Here is an 18,159-nt window from a genome sequence, read left to right on the forward strand (position 1 = left end):
GGGGAAAGGGGAAAAAAGAAACACAGATCTGTAACAAATCTCCTCCTCCACCCAAATTCCAGCATTTCCCATAACCCTCTGTTATGTATCATGAAGAACTTCCAGGCATGAGTCTGCTAAATGAACTGTCATTTACAAGCTTTCGTTTCAAGAAGAAAGCATTCAAACAAACAAAAAACAACATAAGGCATCACTGAAAACAATACAACTTCTTATCTGAAGGCAGCAGCATGATTTCCTTCCCCAGTAATATCAGGATTAACATTTGCATTTTTCCTATATAAGGCAATATGAACTCATGCCTAGTTATGATGTTTTAAATGCTTAGAAGTGGACTTAGTCTGCTGTATATCTAATTGCCACCTTAGGAAAGCCACTGTACTTGAAAAAAAGAAGCCAAGTGAGTGCTTAATGCATTTCGACTTACATGATTTAACTGAAATTTTAGTTAATTCATCCTGAAACCTCATGCAGAAAACTCCTAAATGAAACTATTTTTCGAAAACATCTGCAGAATGTTAACCAGGTATTGAACCGTGCTCCATCTTCCACACTTCATCTGAGTACTGACCTAACCAGAATTTGACACTGGACAATGCAGAGAGCCAGTCACACTCCCAGGCTTCGAGTGACAGCCATATCAGTCAGAAAACTACAGTCAGCAGTTTTGTTAAGAGCATCAAAAGCTGGCTCCTCAGCATCACAAGGGAAAGCTAAGATATGAAATCAGAAATTCAAACCCAGTACGAACCTCAGAAAGTAACAGTCAGAACATTAAACATTACTAAAGATATCAGATGGCATTCCAACATTCTCTTTCTGTGTATTATACAGCATTATATATTAAAATTATGTTAAATTATTAAAACTGCACTGACATCGTGTAGTTACTCAAGTATTATTTATATATCAATATTTGTGTTAATGTTAACAATTTCAATAATTTAACAGTTTTAGTAATATATTATATACATTATATAAAGGGAATGCCTTTTTTTTTTTTTAAATAGAGTTTATATAGATTTATACATCTCCGTCCCTCCCTATGCAATGACTATGCTCAGTCGAATCCCAGGCTGGGATAGATGAGGGGGAAGAAGAGGAGGAAGAGGCTGCTTCCACCTCCACAGACTGAAGACATAAAGGAGAAAAGCCAGGACACACAGGAGTCATGACATGGAGCTGGGGGTCTCCAGCTCACAAAGACAGGCTGTGGTGTATGTAGAACAGGGAGCAGACAGTCAGGATGCAGACTGATGTGTTCACATATAAAATTCCTAGGAACAAGACAGAACCTATCTAGAAAACCTGCCACAATTCAGAAGGACACTGAGTAACCAGAATTAAGCTGGAAGCAAAAACCTGCCTTGCAAAGGAATGGTGGGCTGCTGGAGAGTTGCAAACCACTCCTGTTTTGTTTACCATCTTCTCTGGCCATCAAGTTCTCTATCAAGTGTTTATAGCTTTCATTTCATTAAGAATGTCAAACGTAAGATTAAAAAGACTTTCCTCTTCAAGGACTTTACCATGAGAGAAATTGCAAGATGATACGCTTAGAGGTTCTGGACAGCTCCAAGTTCTGTCACGTTAAAGACAGAGGTTTGTTCAGCACAGCAAATCCATTATCAAAGCGAATGGAATTAAGGAATCTGATTAAGCTGCTACTCCATCTGAACATTCTCTAAAATAAAGAAACAAAAAAACTAACGAGCTTGCTGGCCAAGAATAAATTTCTCACCTGAGTTCTACTGTTTCCAATCGGAAGCCCTGTAAAGCCTGGACTTCTCCAGACATTTTTCTTTATCCTTTGCGAGATGCATTACTTTATAGGCAAGATGCATACCTTTCTATGAGGGATCTGGACAGTACCCAAAACAAAGAAGCCCTGCTGTAAAGAAGAAATTTGTAGACACAAATGCTATTTTAGTCTGCATATTGCAAACTGTGAGCTAGATGAAGCCAAGAGTGAGGTATCATCCATGTGTGTATGTATGAGAAGATCAAACACCCAAATGCTGACCAGCACTTGTTTAGATTTCAAATTCAGATGCAATTGTCAAGTTTTCACACAACAACAAAAGTTTCTTCTTAGCAGCAATTTGTTTTGGCTCTTTATCTGTGATGTGCACTATTTCCAACACGAGCAGCCACAGAAATATCCTTATATACACTCTTCCTATATGCTATGGGAAAATGAATCACACCAGTTTGTCCTCTCAAAATCCCCTGCTTAATCAGAGATCAGGTAGAAATGCTGAGATCATGTCTGAACTACCTTCTTCTTTGCCTGATGTGGGACAATGCTCATATTTAAACAAGTTTTTTATACCCCCAAGTAATATATTATTTGGTACCTCACAATAGAACAGTAAAAGCAGGGAAATCGTTTTCTTGCATTTTGCCAAATTCATCTGTTCAGCTGCTCTCTTACTGAAAGTACTGATGTAGATGGATTTTTCCAAGTGGATAATTTTAAAGTACACCATGGAACACATATCTGGATTATCTGGAATTAATCCAGCAATTGTAGCAATCTGTGATTGAGCTTTGATGGGTGATCACTACAGCACTCTTCCAAAAGGAAGTCAAGGAGGAAAGAAAATCGAACTGTCAGACTAAACACAAGACACCTAAATTAGAAAAACAAGCCTACAGGAGCATTATAAAAAAACAAACAACATTTCTGTATTTTTGAACCAAGAATTTCAAAAGATCTTGGACGGGAGAAGCGTGTGCCAGCCTGCAAGATTTGCAAACTGGTGAATTTTGCCTGGTGTTCGCTCTACAACCCCAACATCCAAGAGGCTTCAGGCATAAACATTCATTTACAAGTGCCCACAGTTCAAATTAAACATTTTTTTTCCTTACAGTGCACCTGATGAAACTGAACACACTACCAAAACATAGAGGAAAATACACCAGCTAGCATAATGAGAAGAATCCTTTATTTGCAAAGTGCGTTAACAACTCCAGATTATCCTCAGGTACACTCACCCTCCTACATAGCTCCATTTGCAGCAAGGCAAAGCCTTTGGTCAGCAAACCTGCGCGCCGGGGGAACTATCACCCCCCACAGCACCAGGAACCCCACTTCCTTGGGGAGCCTTGTCTGAGAGGCTGCAGCTCCCAGCTTCTAACTCTTCAACACATCTGAATCAGCCCAAATCACAACCCAGCATAAAAGCAAGATAGCACCCATCAACTTACGGTAAGAGCTTGCCTACTAAAAAAAAGCATAGCTATATTTGTTGTTTGATAAAGAAAATGCCACTTCTCAACCCCTTCCTTGAAAGGCTGCTGTATGTATGAACGGATCTCGGCTGCATTGCATGAGAACTGCGTGAACAGATCTGAAGGGACCAAGGAGAACTAGTGTCCTGAAAAACTCCAGCACAGAAAGAGTTCTGCCAATTCTGAGGTGAGATCATTTCTTCTGTTTCCAAGTACAGAACCTGGCTTTTTCACACAGATTACAAAGCTTAAAACAAAAGGCTGGACAAAGCTTGAGGACTGTTTCAGGACTGTGATAACTTTTATTCATCAAATGATAAATACTTCCTGGCCCAGGTCAGAGAAAAACCCTTCACAGACTCCCTCTGTGCAGCTTTTAGCAAACTTTAGAGGTAAATTGGAGTAGATAGGTAAATTTAGAGGTAAACAGGAGTTGGACTCGATGATCCTTATGGGTCCCTTCCAACTCGGGATATTCTATGATTCTACGGTTCTAAATTTGTCTTAGGTGAGAAACTAGAGAACACTACTAATACACTCTGAACCAGAAGAAAAAGAGCCTACCAACTTGTATTACCTGTTCTTCAAAAGGTCCTCGAGTCCTTAAAATTATTTTATAAAATAAGTAAGAGTGCTTTGTTCTAAAACAGCCAGAAAAATTACAGGGTCAGATACTACCTGCGCTTTCAGCACCACGGTCTTTATGCTTAGGGAAAGAAGGGAACTTGGGGGAACCACTACCCAAGATGTCTAGTTTAAATCTCTCTCCAAATTATTTGTCTCAATGACTCTTTTGCAAACAAAATGAACACTATAACCATGACCAAATATAACCATGACCAAAACTTTAAACTTTTTCAGCTGTAGCCAACTCCAAGGAGAAAAATCGATTTTAAGATAAAATAATTTTACAAACTTTTCAGTCATTAGTTTCAGAGATCTGCTGGTTTACTTACAACATGTGAAGTTACCTAAACACTGTTCCATGCTGTATTTTTTAGAACTAAAGATAGCCCATCCTGTCTGAAATCAGTTTACTTTCAGTCTTCAAGATGTGTTTCTCTAAAATTTCCACTTTTTGAGAATCTAAGCATTCTTCTCTAATACAATGGCATTGGAAGGTCCTACAGAAGAAAGGTTAGGACACCAGACCCCAAAGCAATTCCCGTGGTTTTAAGAATAATTACAACGAGAAAGGCTCAAGGAATGGATAACTTCTTTGTGATTCACAGTTTTGCAGTTACTCAAAAGTCAAGAACAAGCTTTCTGCAAGGAAAAAACAATCAAGCAAACCTCTGTTCTCTCTAAAACACACTAAATGTAGTACAGCCTTTGAAACAAACTATAATTATGTCATAAGTACCACATTTTTCTTCCAAGAAGTGACCTCTAATTACACCATCACCCTAATAGCCTAATTACATTGATAAAGTAGTTACCTGCAGTTAAATAATTTCTTGGCATACTGATCTACAGAAGGTTGCTTTTGTTACTCAGTCTTTGGCAGATTAAGCCAGAGACGGACCTGAAGAAAAAGTGGCAAGAGAGAAACATGTTTTTTTCTTTAAACTGTTTCTTCAGGTTTGAAGTACTTCTCACATCTCTTGACAAAAATTAATTACTCAATAAATCTGCTGTTCCATTACTTACGTTTTGAGAAGTAAAATAAAGTGTAGTAAAATTATAGGCTTGGCCAGATTTGCTTGCCCAACCCAAACGCTTGCTGGTTAGCAGAAACCCAAAGGTTCAACGCTACGGAGAGGCTCTCAATGTACACTAGACTGCTTCACCACTATTTTTGAGAAGTTACAATGGCTCAAAAAGTCAAACCTGGATGAGCATGTAGCACAGAATTATCAAACAGCAATTTAGGGTCCAAGCAGTGTAACAGTTATTCTGAAGTACTTTCCTAGGCACAGATTCTCTCACGTCCCAGCACACATGAAGTAACTGACTACCCAAAGACAGGCTAACCTCATTCTTCCTCAGGGCTAGAAGAATTCACACGAGCAGTTATTGACAAAACAGTGGCATGCTGCCAGTTACAACTGCCTTGCGGAAATCCCTACACACACCCAACCTAAATACCCTTACACCCCACACACCGTCACCCATCCTCCAATGAAAAGAACTGAAGAAATAGCTTGGTGGTAAACAACTCTAGAAAGAAAGGCAACGTTTTGATGACTGGAATGCACTCTGTTTAAAACTCTAAAAAGTAGTATTTACTCTTCTAAAATCCTATGAGGGTTAAGTGAAATCCTTCAATGTTTCTTTACAAAAGGAGTTAAAGCAACACAGGAAAAAATGCCAAACTCTTGTACTCCTCATTACTCTGCATTAGAAAATCCAGACTGATAGATGACCGTTCAAGGCAAAGAGAAGCTTTTACTAACGTTAAGTGTTCCATCATTTCAGGTTAAGCAAACTTTAGCTGCAAAGATCTGTCTAATGGCCATCCCGTTACTTGACGTTTTACCACGTTCCCCTGCTCAACCAGTATTTGTTCTAAAAGCAGAATGTCAACTCACCTTTCAGAGGCTTCCTGTTTTAGCTTTGGCATATCACCCGAAGCCAGGTCAGTGTCCAGGAAACCCATTAAGTCCCTTTCTGCATTAAAGGATTCTTTTTCCATATCAATGTCCGATGGGTTCTGACCAATGAATGAAGAATCTAAACTCCTCTGATGCAAACCTAACGCATCAACTTCAGCAGGGCGACCACGAAGGCTGGCAGAGCTAAAAACATTACCTCCTTCCAGTTCTAAGTTACTGTTTTGTTTCACATCACGCTGAGGCCGACTATTCAACCCATCATCTCTGAATCCTTTAGCAAAAGGATTGTAATCTATTTTCAGCTGGGTAATCTGTATGTTCTGGTAGGCCGTAACTGCAAAGAACTCTGTCTGTGGGAAGGTAAACGTGTGGACATCGGGGCCGTTGAGCTGAATGACTCCTGTGGCTTTGTCTGCAGGCACCAAGTGAAGTCGCGGCAGATAGCGGTGCATCGAATGCAGGATTATGTGACCCTCCTGGTCCAGGGTGTTGTTGGTGAGTTTGAGTTTGTAGAAGGACACCGGCTGGTGCATCCAGTATCGGCCAGTGGAAGGCGACTGCGGGTGAATGAACACTCGCCCGAGGACGTGGGGTTCTGCCTTCCCGCTGGGCTCCCACCAGCGGCCGTTCCATTTGTACCGGTAATTGTCCACGGGGGAGATGTCCATGACCAGGATGTACTTCTGGCCGGCGTCCAGACCTGTAATCCAGTACCGGCAGTATGGGAACATGCGCCTCCCCTGCTTCGTCAGAATCATCTCCGTGTTGCGATGGTAGAACTCGTTCCACATGCTGTTGTTATCCAGGGTGACAGTGATGCCCCCCGAGACGCAGTCAGCTGGGAGGCAGGTCTTCACTTTGGATTTGACTGGAGCTGACACGCTGCTGGCAAGGGCGCAGGCATCGCGGTTCGCCACTAGGATTCCTTGGTCAGCTTTACCGTTCCCCTGCTGTTGTTTCAGGATGACGAAGAAAGCAGGTGCTGTACCAAACACTGCCCCGCCATCCCGGTTACCCAGCACAATCTGCTGTTTCTCCATGATGAGCACTGTTATAAGCTCTCAAATCAAAGGTAAATTCTACGCAGTTCTGATAATCGTCTACATGTGGTCGCCTTTCTGTAAAGAAAAAAAAAGGAAAGCCAGTTAAAGTTATTGAAATACACTCTCGTAAAAAGGTGTTAAAGTCTCATGAGAGATCCTTTTTATAACAGTTCTCCATACAGAAAACTTAAAAGATAATCACTACTATAAAATCAAGCACAATTAGGACGTATCAAGTCAAGTCTGCTTGTGCATATGTTCTTCAGGCCTCAGAGTACAACATCCTTAAAGTGCATTTTCATTTAACGCTTTGCCATGACAGGGCTCTTTGCTTTGGTCAGTATATCAAAGCATTCTTTGTTCTGATACTGGATCAACTTTTTAGGTTTGCTTAAGAAACAGCATTTAGCAAACGTGCAGAAGTTTTCAGGAGAGCAAACAGCACGTTTCTGACACAAAGGCAGAAGTCATTTGCTCTTGCCAGAAATAAAGAGGTTCCAGTGGTCCTCTGGGAATGGGAGAAAAAAATATTGTTTTCCTCAAACTTCTTTATTGAGAAAGACTAAGTTTGTGCGGCTGGGATTTCTTTGGGATCCCTTACCTCCCCATGAACTTGAGATCTTCTAAAAGCTTGTTCAAGACAGAGACAAAGAATGGAAGGGCCAAAATAGTTCCAATGAGTACGCTTGGGGAAAAAATAGGCCAACTAACCTTCCAAAAGGCCATGCAGCTAAGATAAAATGGAAGAATGAAAAGCACGGGGCAAACTTAGCTACCTCTGTTTTCTAAATTATGAAAATATTTTAAGTAAAGTAAGAAAACATTGGTACTGATATGATTAGGATAATCATTGCTTAGGAAACTAAACAGTTTCCTCTACCTGCATATACGTAATTCCAGTGTTTTGCGTCTAACCCACAGGTGAGTGTTTTATCAATATGCTAAGACAGTAAAAATATATATACTATTTAAGCAGCTTGGAACATTTAAAGTAGCCTTCCAGTGCCTCACCAGACTGCCATTCCCCCACGCAGATATTTGTATTTTAAACACGATTACACACGGAATACCACACCAAAAAGAACGGCCCATTTTTGTACCAAATGCATAGCTGGGGGGAACCAGGAACCTGAAACAAGAGTGAATCACCATCACCAGGAGTTAGCTGGTTGAAGGCAGAGTTCTGCTCAGATAATTAACTCAGGCTCACAAGTTTTAAGTGAATTAGGTCTTCAGTAAGACACGTGTGTTTTGTTAGGACTGCAGTACTGTAGGAGGAAGCAGGCTGTCCAAGCCAGCAGCCACATGTACACAGGGAATGACCTCAGAGCTCAGGAGATGGGCGATTTATATCCCGTGATGAATGGTCTCGACACCTAAGAAATACAAGAGACCTGCTTCTACTCTTTCAGCTCAATGTTTTAGAATTTCATGTAAAAGTTAAATTAGGAGAGGAAAAAAAGCCTTCTCCACAGGCTTTGACCTGTGAAGTTGTAAGACATGGTTTTCAGTTTTACTTTGAGGAGGAAACATTTATACACACACACAACACTACTGAAAGGAACACAAAATTAATCAGTTGTGCAAAACCAGCTTCGTATTTTCTGTTTTACGAACATTGCCTTGCTTTTTCAACAGAGCATTTCTTCAGTCCCCCAGAAGGCTTCCCTAAAAAAGCTCTAAACCATAAAAACACAATAGAGAAATAAATGTCTATTAATATCATAGGTCTGGGGAGCGGGGAGAAAGCACTCACATTCTAAGTTGTACGTGATTTCCCACTGACCTGCCAACTCTCACCACACACACAGCACGTTCGTATGTATACTGAACGCAGGATCACAAAGTGAGTTCACATTAATGCTGTGCACCGTAAAGTGAAATTGTAGTAGCTTATTGAGGAAATACACTGAGTGATTTTAAATGTGGTTTGAGATGTACAGAAAGCCTTTAACTTTAACCTCACTTCAGGAAGAGCTTATACATGCCAGAAATAAATTCAAAAGGTCTCAACAGCCATGCACTCAGCCAGAATTCAACATGTACAAAGAGCTACTGAGCCTGTTTTTGCTTTCCAATATTTAAAGTTCCTACATGGCACTAAAAGTTATTTCTACCATAAGTGGCGCTCACAGTATCTAGCACTTCTGAGATGCTTGTGGTTACAATGCGATTATAAGCAATTACAGTAGCCAGGAGCTATGCTCCTTCAGCACTACCATCATCTATTACAAGCACAATTTCACACGTTTTATTACACTTGGTCAGACACAGCAGCCACTTTTATTATAACGCGGCTTCAGTATTTCTTGTGTTGGGGTGCGCAGTTTCTGCTCCGGGTCAGCGCGTGCACTTGTGAAGCCTCAAGCTCTGATCAGCGTCAGCTACCCTTCAGCCATCCCCAGACCTCAAGTTGGAGAAGAGGCAGCTCCCTAGGGAGCCAACTGGGCAAAAGCAGCGCCAGTCGCCCGGCGCCGTGCAGGAGCACAGCCGGACCCCGTCAGGCAGGGACCCAGGCTGCTACGTGCGAACACGGAGCTCCGGGGCAAGGAGCTCCGGGGGCTTCCGCGCCGCAGAGCGGAGCCCGGCCGGCCCGGCGCGCAGTGCCGGCGCCGCCGCGTTGCCGACGGGAGGCGGGCGCGGGCTCCAATGGCAGCGGGCGCTGCAGGCGCGGCGCTGCCGTTCAACCGCGCGGCAGCGGCGCCGCCCGCCCGAGCGAGCGGCCGAGGCGGCGGGAGCCGAGCGCCCCCCCCCCGCGGCCGGAAGCCTCGGCCGGGGGCGGGCGGCGGGGCGGGGGCACGTGCGGGGCCCGCGGGGCCGCCCCTCGGCGGGGCAGCGCCCGGCGACAAGGGCGCGGCGGCGGTCGCGCGGGGCGGCCCCGGGGCGGTCCCGAGCCGGTGCGGCGGCGGCGCCTCGCGCGGCGGCGGCGCGGCGGGCGGCCGCGGCGGGCCCGGCCGGGCGGCGCCTCGTGGCGGCGCCTGGTGTTAATTTTCGCAGCTGGGGCGGGAGGCGCGCGGAGGCGGCGCGGCCGGCGCGGGGAGGGAGGGGGGGAGGGAAGGGAGGAGGTGGGCGCGCGCCCGCTGCCCGTAGTTACCGTGCGGCGCGGCGGGGCGGGGGGAGCGCCGCGCTCCCCTTCTCCTCACGCGGACCGTGTGTCCGCCAGCTGGGGACAACGTGCGTGCGCACCGCTCTGACGTCACCGCGCCGCCACGCGCGCACGCGCGCCGCCCGCCGGCGGGCTCCCCCCCCCCCCCGCCTCCCTCCCCTGCCTCCCGCCTGCCCGTCACGTGCCCGCGCCGACAGCGCCGGGCTCGGCTCGCGGGCCCGCGCCGCCCCGCGCCGCGCGCGCGGAACCTTCTGGAAGCGGCGCGGGAGCGGCGCCGCCCCGCCTGCGGCCGCCGCCTTCGAAGCCCCGCGGGGCTCCCGGCCACCGCCCCGGCCCCGGCCCCGCCCCCGCCCCGCGCGAGGCCCCCGCCCGCCCCGCTACCCCCGGCCCCGCCTCAGCCCGCGGGGCCGCCCCCGGCGCTGCCACACGACGGCCGGACGGCGGCGCAGGCGGGCCTCCGCCGGGCCCCTCCCTCGACAGCCCCCGGGGCCGGGAGCGGCCGGAGCCCCCCCGCCTGCCTCCGCTCGGCTCCCCGCGGAGCGGCCCCGGCCGATCCCGCACCGCCCCCGGCCGCAGCAGCCGCAGCAGGGCCAGCGGCCCCGCGGGTCCCATAGCAACCGAGCGCCGTGCTGCGGAGAGCGGCCGCCGGCACGTCACCACAGAAATCACATTGCTCAGGCGCTTGGAAAACGTGCATCAAATCGCAACGTCGGCACGTCTGAGAGGGAAAGGCAGGCAGCGCTTTTTTAACTAGAATGATCTCAAGCTAGGAATAAAATGAGGACTCCGTCCAGAGAAACCAGCTAAATACACGATCCTGCCGGTATGAAACAACGTACAGCTGTGCCTTTGGTACCCCCAGCAGCTCATGAAGGAGAGGCAGAAGGCGGCATTCAGCCCCTGTACTGGGGGCAGAAGGGTGGAGACAGGGACAGGTCACACCCAAACGCTGCTAACCACAGGTTTGGGAGCGAGGAGAGAAGAAAGGTTCAGAGGAACGAGCAGGAAGGCACGGAACCTCACAAGGAGACAGTATTCTTTTGGCTAAGGTCATGTTCAGCCATGCTCTGAAGCAGCTTCACACGATGGTTCTCATTGAGAAGTTCCTGAAGTACCTCAGCACAAGAAAAAGCCAGGGCTAACAGTCAAGTGCTTTTGTACTTGATGCAGCCAATGGGAAGCCAGGAGAAGGAAGGAATCAAGAAAGCATTTTAGTTCAGATGTACATTAAAAGCATTTACTGTAATTCAACTTGTGAGCACTTCATTTGACTGACTGGGTTAGGAATCCCCTAAGTATAATATCTGAATCCCAGTTGTTATCCACAATCCTCTCTGATGCTTTCTCCTTCCTTTGTACGTTCTCCCTTCTATCCCATTTTTCCTAAAAACACCATTTTCAAATCTCACGTCATACTTCTGGACATTTCTCTCCTTCTGTCCTCCCTCTTCTGCCCCAGTCTCCCCTGTCTTCATGCACCCTTCCTGTACAACCGCCAGGAGACTCCACACAGACATAAAGGAGCAACAGCAGAGGCTTCCCGTGCACCGATCTTCTCAGTAGTAACCGCCTCACAGGCGGGATGCACAGAGGCACACTGTTAAAGGCAGGGCTCAGTGGTTTTACCACCAAGTTATCTGCACCTGGTTTATAACTTCATCACTGTAAGCCTCCCTGTTAAGCATGCCAAAAAAATGTTTGCTGGTTACAAAACTTGGAGCGCTTCCAGCATTCCCTACACTACAACGCTACAGAGGAAGTTGTGATTGCGCACTTTCCACCACGAGAGAAAGTGGAAGGCACAAACTGCATCTTCTGGGCAAGACTCAAGCACACCCAGGTGTAGGGGAGCTGCAGGAACGGCTGCCGTTGTACTGCTGTACAGACCTTATTCCAAAATAGAAGTTATGTCTGTTCAGGGATCCTGATAAAAACGTGAATTCCTTTTGTTAGGTATAGTGGTCATCATGTTTTAGGGCCACAGGATACACTGACACACAACTGTATGTTAAGCAACACATTTCTGAACGGTGATAGTAGGAAGTCTGTCCCCCCGCCCGCCTTTACTAAGAGGCCATTTACACCAAGCAGTCACTCAGAGCAGCTGCACTACACCGAGACGCAGATAGGGCCACAGACACACGGCACGTGTTCCTGTGATAAGAGAAGCAACACCAGGGACTGTTGACGCTGCCAGGGGTTTTGCTACCAGTTTACCCAACTCATGTAGTAAGCCTTGCCGGAACAGAAGTAGAGCCTTGTGTTTATCAAAGAGCAGATTCACCAGTACAGGTCAGAGAAGTTCCATGACCTCCCACCAGCTCAAGTAACCCCGTTCTGAGCAGCTTACAGCTGACGAGAAACCAGAGCACTGCAATAAAGACCTGTCCATTTTGATCAGTCAGAACAGCAGTTCTAAGCCCTGTTTGTGCTAGGCACCAACTGGTAGCAGAGAAAGGAACTGGCCTGCACCAACTGCATACTGCCCTCCACGATCAGTGGAGTCACCTGGTAGTAACTAATAACGTAATGGTCATATCAGAAACTCTGAAGTTCACTACCCAGCAGTGCTTTGCAGAACCTCGAAAGCATAAACTACAATCTTTACAGACTGTATTTCCCAACACTATTTCCTAAAACATGGTATTTTGAACGTGTGTCATGCAAACCACATTCCTTCTTTCAGTAATGCCTGCAAGCACAGAGCACCAATTCCCAGCCTACCCACCACAAATAACAGCCACCGTAACTTTCACCAACCAGCAGTCCACAGACTGGCTAGTTGGAGCTGGACTGAAAACCTGTGCTTTTCAGCCACTCTTATTTCTAACCCCTCTCAAAAATGAATAAATAAATAAATCCGTAGCAGACCACCAGCTGGAGGGTCACAAGGCCCAGGCTTTGCTAGGTGGGTATGAGGAGAGCAAGGCATCTTGCAGACAGTTAGGCAGAACTTAACGGTTGCAAACCTGCGGAAAACATAAAAGAGGTGCTGATGGTTTTTTGTTAGCAGTCATCTCTTCAGTCTGAACACGGAGAGCCCTACTGCAAAAGTAGAGATACGACATCAGACTTGTGTCAGATGGCGTACTTTCAGATATGGTATATGAAAGGCACTACCACTGGAGTATAACGGAGGCTTTCAGCTCTCACATTCACTAGCTAAAAGTGACAGCAGCTGAAACTACACTCACTAGCTGGAACGGACAGCTACCAAAACAACCGTGGCAATACAATACTCCCAGCAGAAGTGAGTCAGCAGAGTCTTAGTCTAAAAGTCTGCCAGTAACAAAGACCAGACAGCCCTGAAAATCATACCAAGTCCCAAGTCGTGGCCACAAAAAACATTTATAAAGACCTGGAAGTCTAGCGATGTTATAAATAGTAAGAAGCGTTGCGCAATGTGTACACTAGAAGGGTTAAAATACAAAAACACACTTTCTTTAGCCAATGCTTTGCCACGTGGGCGAATGATTAACACAGTAGCACGCAGCAAGAAAGTCTGTTAATTCTCAAACTCCATGCTGGATTACACTGCTCCTCTCAAGGTATACAGTCCCATTTGTGTACCATTACTTGTCCCAGTGCTCTCCAACTGCTTCTCCAGAAGAGTTTTGGCCTGCCAGAGCTGAGTGTTTGCTGTACACAGATGTCACACCATATGTAATGGCTCTGGACCCCTGTGCTTAGGCAACAAAATCCCACCCCAGATCTACTTAAAAAAAGAAATGGTTTACACCACTTAGCTGTGACAGAGAAGTAGCTTAAGTTCTTCCTTTAGCTACAGTGAGGAAGTATAATTTGATGTCAAGAAGATTACAGGTGTAAGTGGTAGAACCTAGCTGTGGCCTAAGATAAAAAAAAAAGACATTTTAAGAAACGGACTGTTGCAGGGGAAAACAAAAAATAGTAAGTAAACTGCTTTTCCAGATTGTGGTTTCCTTGTTGATGCAAATATACCAAAACGCATGCCGTACCTGCACAGGGAACTCACTTATCCCCAGCGTGCAGGAATGACACAGCTTGTGAGACGTCACATTTCAGCTCAGAGCATGACTTTATAGTAAAACCCGACTCACTTCTCACCACCCGGAGCTCTGACTATTCCCAGCTGACTAGCTGGTAGCTCAGGAAGTGCTTCATAGACCGACAGCTGCACCCCTGCAAAAGCTGCTGTTTCTATTCTGCGGGCAAACACTTGGGGGAGGGAGGAAATACCTGCACCAGCCTCTCCTACAGAAAAAACTCTGCCAAGCGTGTCACAACTTTCAGTCCCCCTTAAAGTTAGTGTTTTGTTTGACACCATTAATCCCACAACGCAGTGCGCAATATCCAGTCTCTAAGGAGCTACCTGAGCTTTGGGGATACACAGAGATCCTCCCAAACACCGAAGGCTACAAAACGAAACACACAACCCATTTATACAAGTTATGAACCACCGGGGAGAAGAAAGGGAGAAATGTCAGTGTTCACTGCAAATAACCACAGTGTTCTACCTGTGTAGGTATTTACAATGTGTTATTATTTCAATATTTGAAATAAAGCATTTTAATTACTCCCCCTATTTTTCATAAAGTCATTAATACGCTGTGGTTTTTTCAATATGCTATTCTTCCAACTACGGGAAGTTACAAGATAAAAGAAGAAACCAATTTTTTCTGCTCTCTCCCATGTAATACTGGCCATAATCAACAAGAGCGACACCATTGTGATGAATTTCAGTCCCTTCACAGCCATCACAAAGAACTTTTATCGCATGCACAGATCTCCAGTTGAGGATCCTCTCCACATAATAGAAAAAAATAAGAGCCAAAAATATGAACATTCAGCAGAGCAAGTCAGGAAATTAAGGAAGACTTTATCTGAGCTCAGGACTATGCTACTCATTCAGCTCATGCTTTGTAGAGATGCTCATTGCTACGGAGTCGCCAGTGGCTCTCGTGCATCAAATTGTAACCATCAGGGAAACCCTATTCCCCTGTTCAGTTACGACAAAGGAGAGTACTGCAATTAAAGCACCGGACTGTTGGCGATGGGTTCCAAGTTTCACATCCATCTTCATTTCTGACTTACCCTGCGGTCAGGCCAACCACACAACATTAATATTAGCAAAAAGCACTGCACTGCAAGAGTCAGCAAAACAGCACAACTCCATCATCCCAAGTATCTGCGTAACTGTACTTAGGTCACAACCTAAACTGGTCACGACCTTGTTGTTTTCCAAAGTGGCTTTTCCTGAAGATAGAGACTGTAGCAATGAATGCAAACATTTTCATTGTAGATACACTTTATCTGGCTTCCGCACTCCATCTTCCATCTTCTGTAATGTTCATATCCCTTACTGCCTTCCTACTTGGGCCTTGATTCGGTTTTTGTTAAACAGGCTCTTCTGGCTACTTTCTTCTCATGACAAGCCTTCACCATTCTTCTCACCCAAATTGTTCTCACTCCATTCTTCCTTATCCAGATCAGAAAGAGACACATCAAGGATTTATCATAGGCACTAGAAGAGCCAGAATCCATCAGAGAAGGAAAGAATATTCCATCTCACTGTGGAAAGAGAATCTCTGCCATCATAATTCACTGCTAGATTCTAAAGTCACACAGTATTTAAAAACGAAGCAACCAAACAAAAACCCCACCACATCCTTAATTATTGAAGAACAACACCTCAAGAAGAAAGTCTCGCTGGTATTGTAGCTAATGGGACTGTTGCCTACTTGCATATCATGTCTCCATTTCTTTTAATAGATCCTCTGCTGCCTATGCAACAGCAAATGGACAAACGGCTGTTCTCAGGTGAAAGCTCTTCCTCACTCCTCTAAGGCACAGATCTATTTCCACCATGTCTGTAAGCATCTTGGACTTCCAGTTCCTCAGGAAATTAAGCTTTAAACAGTCAACATACAGTCACATGCTTTAGTGTAATCTAGTGTAAAGAATTGGTATTAGTGAAAAAAATTATTTCATTTTTTTTCCTGGTAGACAACCAAGCAAGTTTATTAACAAGTGGGACTAACATTGGCTTCATCCAGTTGCATGTTAACCTCCCAGCAGCACGTGCACCAACACTGAGCAAGCAGTAGGTGAGTTTAGTAGCTGGTGCTGCCTGACAGAATACGTAAGTGAATTAATTGTGCCATCTCTGCCAGGACTAAGAACTAAGCTATTTTCCCACAAACACATACACAGGCACAAAAATGCTCGCCCACAGCAAGACTTTCAAGAAGAATCAATTCCCCATTCCGGTTCTCAATAGACTCACAAACAAAACAACCTGTGCCTGAGGGCACCAAAAGGGTGCTGCGGCAGCGTGCTGAGCGGCTGCGTTGGGCAGAGCGCCCTGAATCGCTATTTCCCCTTGCAGCCCTCTTCTTCACGAGACCTTCAGTTTTCAGAGTCTGCACTGTCTTCAAATCTTCAAGTAGATTTGCCAAGGGAGGCTGAAGACGACCTGTGAGCTCAGAAGCCACGCACCAACAGCGTCGCAGCGCGAACGCACGAGCTCTGACATCTCAAGGAACGAGGCGAAAAACCCAAACCACGCTACTGGAAACCTACTGGAAGCCACTCAGCCTGCCAGGCTGAAGGAACAGCCGCAAGCCCTCACGCCTACCGGTTACAAACGGCGCTCCCCGGCTCCCTTTGAATCCGGGGACGCCCCGCGGCGCCACCCCGGGGCTGCCGGCGCACTCGCCCCGCACGAAGCCGCGGCGGGGCCGGGCAGCGCGCGGCGGGGGCCGCCTGCAGAGGGAGCGGCGGGGCGGGGCGGGGCCGGAGGGGGCGCTGCCCAACGGCCGCCTCACGCGACGTGCCCGGGCGCACGCGCGGCGCCGCGGGCCAACGGCCGCCCGCGAGCCGTTACGCCCCGCCTCACCCCCCCCCCCCCCCCGCCCGCACGTCCCCTCCGCGGGGCCCGCTCGGCAGGGGGCGGGCGCGGCCCGCGGGGCCGGGGCGAGGCCGTGTGACGGGAGGCGCCGGGCACGCCCCCGACGGGGCGGGGGGGCCAGGCCCCAGGAGCCCGCCGGCCCCGGGAGGCGGCAGCTGCGCGGGGCCGGGCCGCACCGGACCCTTCCCGGGCGGAGGGTGGAAGGCAACGGGCAGCCCCGCCGCCCCGTCCGCCCCTCACAGCCGGCACCCCCACCGCCGGGGCACCCCCACCCCCGGGCACCCCCACTCGCGGTGCGGCGGCGCCGGCCGCGACCCCGGAGGAGAGCGGCGGGTTAGGAGCGATCGCCGCCCGCCCGCCGCCGCTCCCCGGCCCGCTCGCCTCAAACGCGGCCCTGCCAGCGCGCACGTGTGATTGGGCGGCCGCGCTCACGTGACGCGCACGCCTCACGCCGCCTCCTCGAGCACTGCTCCGGCCCCGGGGGCGCGGGGGGGGCGCGGCGGGCAGCGGCCGGCCGGCCGCCTCCTACCTGCCTCCCGCCGCCGGCTCCGGGGGCGCCGCGCACCGCCCCGGCCCACGCGGCCCGCTCGCGGCTCCTGCGGCCTTCGCGTGCCACGCGCACCCTCCTGCCGTCCTCATTGGCTGCGCCGGCCCATCACGTGGGCCGCTCCCGTTTTTGCTTCCCCCCCCCACCCCCCTTCCCGCCTCCCCTCGGCCGGGGCCGCCCCCGCGGGAACAGGGCGCCGGCTGCGGCGCCGCGCGGCCGTTACCGGGGCCGGGAGGGGGGGAGGACAACCGGGAGGGGGGAGCAGCGCAGCGCGGCGGCCGCGGCAAAGCTGCCTCGCGACGCCCGCCGGCAGCGCGCCGCTGATTGGCCGGTGCCGCCCGCCGACGCGCTTCCGCCCTGCTGCCGCCGCCGCCGCCCTTGCCGCCCCTCCCCCGCCGTGGCGCGAGGGAAGCGCGCGCGGCCGGGCCGCCGCGGGCAGGGGGCACAAAATGGCGGCCGGAGCCGCCCTCGGGGGGCACCTGCGGCGCCCCCTCACGCCCCGCTCGCCCGTGCCACAAAGGCGGCGGCCCGCGCCTTGGGGAACCGAGGGGCTTGTGGAAGCCAAGGGCGTGTGCGCCCCAAAAAGCGGGCAGAAACGGGCGCTGCCTTGCCTAGTTATAAATAAAATTAGTTCGGAGTAACGCAGGTTGTGAGGGGGTGGGAGGCAGGAAGCGTGACACACGGGAGCGGCGAGGGGCGCCCGGCTGCCAAAGCTGTTACCCGGTGTGTTTGTGCCTGCCGAACTCCAACCCCCATAAACAAACTTTCTCCCAGTAATAACACCCGTT

General features: G+C 48.9%; 1 protein-coding gene across 16 annotated transcripts in view; it reads right to left on the reverse strand.

Moving 5' to 3' along the window:
* Nucleotides 1-17,683, reverse strand: part of MGA (MAX dimerization protein MGA) — a 66,059-nt gene extending 48,376 nt beyond the window's left edge. For 11 of the 16 annotated variants that reach the window (XM_080594176.1, XM_080594173.1, XM_080594184.1 and 8 more), the window contains exons 1-2: nucleotides 17,354-17,683; nucleotides 5,763-6,904 (exon numbers count right to left, since the gene is read on the reverse strand). In XM_080594176.1, the coding sequence (XP_080450302.1) occupies nucleotides 5,763-6,826 (1,064 nt within the window). In that variant the 5' untranslated portion in view covers nucleotides 6,827-6,904; nucleotides 17,354-17,683. Of the gene's footprint in view, nucleotides 1-5,762; nucleotides 6,905-9,923; nucleotides 10,084-16,551; nucleotides 16,741-17,353 lie in introns of those variants that run through there. The other 5 variants (XM_080594177.1, XM_080594175.1, XM_080594180.1 and 2 more) reach the window with 4 other exon arrangements.
* Between the last annotated feature and the right edge of the window lie 476 nt (nucleotides 17,684-18,159).

This window comes from Anser brachyrhynchus (genome assembly GCF_964034855.1).
Source record: "Anser brachyrhynchus genome assembly, chromosome: 5".
Classification (NCBI taxonomy): domain Eukaryota; kingdom Metazoa; phylum Chordata; class Aves; order Anseriformes; family Anatidae; genus Anser; species Anser brachyrhynchus.